General features: G+C 41.2%; 1 protein-coding gene across 1 annotated transcript in view; it reads right to left on the bottom strand.

Annotated features, from left to right (window-relative positions):
• Positions 1–1,070: 1,070 nt before the first annotated feature.
• The window catches only part of prkcg (protein kinase C, gamma), a 20,502-nt gene continuing 14,209 nt past the window's right edge, over positions 1,071–7,363 (bottom strand). Inside the window, exons 14-17 of the mRNA XM_076970883.1 lie at positions 7,031–7,111; positions 5,474–5,581; positions 5,101–5,241; positions 1,071–4,158 (exon numbers count right to left, since the gene is read on the bottom strand). Coding sequence (XP_076826998.1) covers positions 3,997–4,158; positions 5,101–5,241; positions 5,474–5,581; positions 7,031–7,111 — 492 coding nt within the window. The 3' untranslated portion in view covers positions 1,071–3,996. The remainder of the gene's footprint in view (positions 4,159–5,100; positions 5,242–5,473; positions 5,582–7,030; positions 7,112–7,363) is intronic.

Here is a 7,363-nt window from a genome sequence, read left to right as displayed (position 1 = left end):
ACTTTACACGTCAACCCATTATATTAGGGTGAGAACCTGACCTTCCCAAAGAGGGGACCGTGGCTGAAGATGAGATTTATGATCGTTTATTGTCCTTCATCAGGTTTTTGAACAGTGTATAGGAGCACATTTTGTTTCATAATCAAAGATATGCTACACATATTCTGTTAGTGCTCCCCCCTTGCGCGCGCGGTCGCACGCACGCAACACACACACACACACACACACACACACACACACACACACACACACGTAGGCAGAAACGCACGCGCGCGCATACACACACACACACACACACACACACACACACACACACACACACACACACACACACACACACATAAAACAATGGCTTACTGTCAAAATCCACATATGTGAATCTATTTTTTCATCTCTTCTCTCCTCTGGTGACTCCCCCATTCCTATCTTTAGACTGTTGAAGATTTCCTGTATTTTTAGAAGCTATATCAAAAACATATGGAGCTCCTCCAATATCTTATGTGACTCAAAGTCCTTCAGACAAGGAGAACTCATCTAGTAAAGTGTAAACAAAATTGTGGAAATTATTTTCAGAATATGTCTCTTCTGAGCCGTATAACCTCACAGGCATTAATTTGTCATCACATATTCAACACGTAACAGCTGATATGTTGGTCTACTTCAAAGGCATATGAGCATATATATTAAAATGAAGAGAACCCATTTTGAAATTCAGCAGTTTATGAAAGATAGTGAGAGAGGCACACAGTGCGAGAGACGAGAGGCAGGGACAGTTACAGTAAGGAGGTTATGGTGGATCTTAATAGGCAGGGGATCTGAGGGTGTCCCGTTATATCACTCTATCCCCCGGGGAAGCCAACCAGAATGGAGGGATGAGAGGAGCGAGAGAGACAGAGCAGGGAGAGGAGAAACCAGGAGTTGTTTGAAGAGGAGGTTTCACTGTCTTGGTGGCCTCCTGAGTACATTGTGGAAGACTGCTGCTTCAAACAAGAACACATGACGGCCCGAAGAAAAGCACACAAAATGGTGGCAGACTAAAGTGCTGTAAGGAAGACTAATGAGCACGTCCAATCTGCATAGGAACTTTATTACACACCCTGACAAAAGTAAAACAAATAATTACCAAACTACTGTACACATTGCTTATTATCTGTCTGCCTGCCTGCCTGCCTGTCTCTGTTTGTCTGTTTGTCTATCTATCTATCTATCTATCTATCTATCTATCTATCTATCTATCTATCTATCTATCTATCTATCTATCTATCTATCTATCAGTTACTTTTCACTGGCAAAATATTTAAATATTACTTAATCATCTAAATAACAGCATATACAGCAACTTTAAACAGCAGACAGTGAGAGGTACATAAAATAATAATAATAATAATAATAATAATGAATTTGAGCATGCAGGTTTTTCTGTACTGTGTCTAGAACCTTTAGAGCACATAGATGCAGTATGTTCACCAGTGTGTGCCCCTGTCCTTAGAAGTGACATGCGGTCACTGTGTCTTTCTGCACTGTTGCTGGGTGTGTGGGTTGGTGCTGTGGGGGTGGATCGGTTCTGCCATGCTGTGCACACTGTCTTTTTTGGGTTGGGTGTCTGAAACGGCGCTTTTAAGCCAAAGCTGCAGAACCCCATAGCAAGCACACAGGCGCAAGAGAACTCACCCCAAATACATTCACCACAAATACAGACTCACCCCAAATATATTCATCACAAATACAGACTCACCACAAATACAGACTCACTCTAAATATAGACTCACCACACATTTCTTATTTACAGATTTGTCTTAGTAAATAGACAAACCAATTTAGTAATTTTTGCTTTTATAATGTTCATTTGTTAATGAATGGAAAGGGGCACTGATATAATGTCTATGTTTATATGTATAAGTATATTTAATGTATTTATTTTTTAGAAGTTTAATTATATTATACATTGTTAGAATATATTATTATTAAAACTGTGAATATGATTTCATGTAATTAAGTGATACTTATGGTACAGCCTATTCTAAAAACATTAAATTGATGTGAAATCTATATTTGGTTTATGTAGATTACATTCATATCTCTCATATGTTACATTCATATTCATATAACAGATTACATTCATATATATGATGGAACAACTATAAAATAAGATATTAAACAGTCAATATCACAATATGAAGTATAGATAATATTTTCTCACACTGTAATATGATCATGAATAGATCCTGTCATGATGTGCTGATTTACAATTTCAAATGGAAAGAGTTGTAATTGTTAGAGTTGTTAAACTCGAAACATTTAATTGTTTCTCATAATGAACATTCTGTCCATCCAAATGCGGGTCTAAATCCATTCAGACAGGACTTTTCAATAACATCAATAGATGCCCTGTGGTAAGAGGAGTTAGGTAATGTTAATTCTGGAATAAACAGTAAAATCACCAGTGTTCATGACTCTTGTTTAAAATCAGTTCGAACATTTCTCTAGTCATCTAAGAGGTCGTGTTTGTCGCTGACCACTGTGTTCTTGAAGGATGGTTTTGACATATAGAGTACCAAAGTGTCCAGTCCAGAAACCCATCATAAGCCACATATTTTAGGACTACATTTCAGAAGGAAGTGAATCATGAAAATGTATTAGGATTTGTAGGTATCTGTAGAGCACATAAGCCGCGTCATTTGTGTCATCAGAGGCCATTGGGAAAGATTACCGTCTTTTCACAAGAACTGGCAACCTCCTTGGACACTTTCAAGCAACACCCAACAAAGGCCACTGTTTAAGCATACACAGTTTTAATACATTACATTACATATCTTGAACTACAGATATGTAATTTATAACATACATAACACCCAGGTGGATCTGCAGTACACATCTGTTAGAATTACACAACTGCCACATTATGCTTTATTTATTTATTTATTTATTTATTTATTTATTTATTTATATTCTACCAGTTTTGAGCAATATTAAAGTCAATCTAGACCAAACTGATAAATGCACTTTCTAAAGTAAGGGTTAAAGGAATGTTGGTGTCTTCGGTACTCTACAGAAACCGTGGCTACCTCTGCTCTCAACAGGACCATAGAAACAGTCACTATGGCTGCCCTGTTTCTTAATTAACAACTTAAAGAAGTCAGTCCAGTGCTTTGTAACCACAGTAACACAGTAAATGAGCTGCTATGACCTTTAATTCAAACTAATGCTAAACAACGTCGATTATCATGGTTGTTTCAGAGTTGAATGGAAAATTCAGGTTTTCTGCATGCACATACAGGTTGAAGATTAGGGTTGATGTTAGAGTCCAAGAGATTTTATTCTAAAGAGTCTAATTTGATTCTTTCAGTTCCATCAGATGGTAATTCATGGGACAGCATACTGGACTAGTTCATCAACCACAGCTGGCTGTGAACAGGAGCAAACACACAGTCCAAACACAGTCCGTAACGTGGACTTCACTGGACACCATGCACTTCAGTGGTCCACCGAATGTGCCCCTTTAACTAGATGATATTCCCACTGTCACCACTGGGGGGGGTTTGGTGAAAAAAGGCTAACCTGTGTGCAGCTGACACAAAGCAGTAGCCCTTTCACTGAGTCACTGTGTGAAATAACATCCCATAATAGTTCCCCTGGTATTCTGAATTTTGATATGTTTGAGAGAAGTGTAAAAATGCTTATATGTATAACTTGTGTCTGATTTCTATAGAATACCTAGTTGATTTCTATGGAGCATACTGGATCATCTCAAATCCAGTGATTCAAGTAGATTCTCTAGTTCATTAAAGAAGAAATCTGTGTAGGATCAGTGTGTTCGACTCCATCGTTCATTTAACACTGGCGATTTTACTGCTCACGAAATTTTCAGTGGCAAATCTATTGTGGTTATTGTAGTCATTGGAGAACATTTAATTTATGATTTATGGAGGAAGTAAGATTGTAGAAAAAAGAGCCGTGTTAAGTGGACTGTGGGAATTTGGTGTGTGTTGTGTAGGTTCACACAGCAGTGAGGGGTGAGGTGGCAAAATCAGTGTTGGTGAAAGTGAAGCCCCGAAAATCGTCTTGATCTATTGCTGCAAGTACATCCGGGTCAGAGGGCGTGAGGGCAGCAGAGCCAGACGTGAAAAACTTGTCAAAGTTTTCACCTTTTTTCCCTCCCTGTAGACAGAAGAGAACACACTGTTATGATCTTCAGTGGTTATTTAAGCATCGTGAGGAGATGCAGACAGATTCCTGCATTCGTCTTCAGTCTAGTGGAGGAGATGGTGGAGGAGATAGTGGAGGAGATGGTAGAGGAGATTGTGGAGGAGATGGTGGAGGAGATGGTGGAGGAGATTGTGGAGGAGATTGTGGAGGAGATGGTGGAGGAGATGGTGGAGGAGATGGTAAAGGAGATTGTGGAGGAGATGGTGGAGGAGATGGTGGAGGAGATGGTGGAGGAGATTGTGGAGGAGATGGTGGAGGAGATTGTGGAGGAGATGGTGGAGGAGATGGTGGAGGAGATGGTGGAGGAGATGGTAGAGGAGATTGTGGAGGAGATGGTGGAGGAGATGGTGGAGGAGATTGTGGAGGAGATGGTGGAGGAGGCTGCGTCCTGCTGTCCTGTGAGCACAAGGGGTCAGTGTGGTGGAAGCAGCAAGGATTGACCTCCTGCCCCCTGCAGTCCATTTAGCAAACTACACACACACACACACACACACACACACACACACACACACACACACACACACACACACACACACACACACACACACACACACACACACACACACAGAGCAAGAGTACTGCACACTTCAGCATGATTAATATAGGCAGGCAGGGCCTGGGGTCATTCAGAGTTGGCCTCATTTTCATTTTGCAGTCTCTGCAAGACACAATGGGCGCGATGACACAAACACACAAATTACAAATTCTTCATGTCATAAGGACATATTACAAAATTAAGCCAATATTATATTCACATAAACATATACAAACATACATACATACAGTCTCACGTGCAAACATACATACATACAGTCCCACATACAAACATACATACACACAGTCGTCCCTCGTCCCCCCCCCCCCCCCCAATATCACACTGTGGGTGCTACTGACAGCCCGGGGTTTGAAGGGCGGCTGGATCTCCAGTCTCTCCAGCCTGTCCCAATCTATCCAGCGAAAGAACGGGTGCTCCCTTATCTCTCTCTCTGCATCCTCTCCTCCACCCAGACGCTTCGCTGGGTTCTTGGTCAGAAGCTGGAAAGAGAGAGAGAGAGAGCGAGAGAGAGAGAGAGAGAGAGAGAAGAAAGACAAGAATATCACGATGATCAACCAGTAGAGCATCATTATGCATCATCGTGGAGCAGGACTAAAGGTTGATCTGTGTTTGTTCACGTTGCTGTGTCCAACCCCTGCTACATTTGGAGCAGGTGGACTTGGAGTTCCACATCGACTTTAATCCTTCTGAAAAGAGCAGCTAGTTGATTACCCCCTTGCAGATGGCGACGGCCTCGCGAGACAGACTCTTGGGATACGAGACGCTCTGCTCCATGATGGACTGAAACAGCTCCTCCTCATCTATACCGTCAAAGGGTGGCTGTGAAAATGAAACCACACAACAATGCAAAACATCGCAAAAGTGCTTTGAACTGGAGTCAATCCCCTTTTAAACGATTAGTAAGAAATCACTTTCACTCTTAAAAATCCTCGATGTTGCTCAACGCTCTGTAAACAGTGTACTTGTAGTTGTTCTTTCATTTCTCCACATAAGCCAGAGCTGGAAAAGCTTTTAAAAACACATCCTGGCATTTGTCTTAACATTGAAAACCCCATTTCACAGTAATCTGCCCAGAATTTCTTTATGAAACACACCACCATTTGAAGGATGGATTGCTTTTCTGAAATACTCATATAAGGTTCTAATGTAAGGAAATAAGACGGAGGTCAGATTCCCTGCTCCTCTGACCAGTGGAGTGAGTGTCAGCTGATTTAAGAAGCAATTATTGTAGATCCTGCTGTTTGAGTTAACCTGAATGCAAGCAGAGTTCAGCGGGACGTTTTCAGGACACTGAACTCATTTAAGCTCCATTCTTTTAATAGGAGGTACACTGCTGAAGTGGCTTCTCCCACAGTGCCCCTTACAAGGTTTCCGATTCACAGGACTGTCAAAAGGACATATTTCCTATACTAACTATATTTTCACAACACCCCCATACAACCACACCACCATACTGCAGATAAAACCAGTGTTTGTCACTGTTTCAACAACAAAATAATCTATTTAGGCTATCCTGTGTTCCCTGTCTAGTCAACTGACATAGATTTGCTCGAAAAAGTATACAGAAATGTAGGTCAAACCCCAAAACAGACTTCTGCTTATAAGAACAATTCGGAACTCTGAGTAAGTTACTAGGACTGAGGGTGAAATATTCAGTTTCCTTTTTTTAAATGGCCAAATGTTATCCGTCTCTCCTTCTATAGATACTTTGTGACAGTTTTATTCGAGTCAAACAGCATTGCGGAGGTTAGTTGGCTTACACACTGCTTCAGTGTCATAATTTACACCTTCAACATTCCCTCGTACACAAAGCCCACAAGAGAAGTCAGTGCAAATCCTATGTTCACCCTACAAGCAAACGCAGCACTTAATGCATGAAGTGAAGGCAATTTCTTCTGCCCTCAGTTAAGTTGTTTTTACATGTTAATGAAATTGCAAGGGTCAACTTTATGCGTAAAATCTTTATGCAGTTACACTCTGAACTCCATGAGCTGTTTGTATGTGATAAACAGCAAGGCAGACCAACCCACATTCAGTCCTTTAATCCTCCAATCACATCGCATCAGAGAGAGTGGCGGCTTCGAGCCGAAGGATGCGTTTTGTTGCTGATCAACACCTTTCCGATCAGCACCTTTAATTGGAATAAACCTATAGAGGTCTCAGGGGTGACTCATCTCAGTTGCAGCAGCGACTATTTTGGACTAGAAAACCATGCATGGGAGTTTCTTGACCAGAGCTAGAGATGTGATAGTGCTGGTGTTGACCTACCTGCCCTGCCAGCATTTCATAGAGGAGAACCCCATATGACCACCAGTCTACAGCTTTTCCATATGGTTGGTAGGCTACGATCTGACAAATACACAAAGGAACAGGGCAGAACGTCATCTTCTCACAGACTAGAGAAGAATCTTACACTACGCCGCAATGCCAGGAGACGAATGTGTTAATGACATTACCTAGTTATATATACAGTGATTGTGTGAGTGTGCTTATGTGTAAGATGACTAAAGCTATTGTGTGTGTGTGTGTGTGTGTGTGTGTGTGATTTCCTTGCCAACTGAGGCTCATATTATTTCAAAAAGGACAAAAACACAAGGATCA

The sequence above is a fragment of the Brachyhypopomus gauderio genome, chromosome 13 (genome assembly GCF_052324685.1).
Source record: "Brachyhypopomus gauderio isolate BG-103 chromosome 13, BGAUD_0.2, whole genome shotgun sequence".
In the NCBI taxonomy this organism is placed as follows: Eukaryota; Metazoa; Chordata; class Actinopteri; order Gymnotiformes; family Hypopomidae; genus Brachyhypopomus; species Brachyhypopomus gauderio.
Note: the sequence above shows the minus strand (reverse complement) of the source record. Positions and strands in the feature narration are given on the sequence as shown.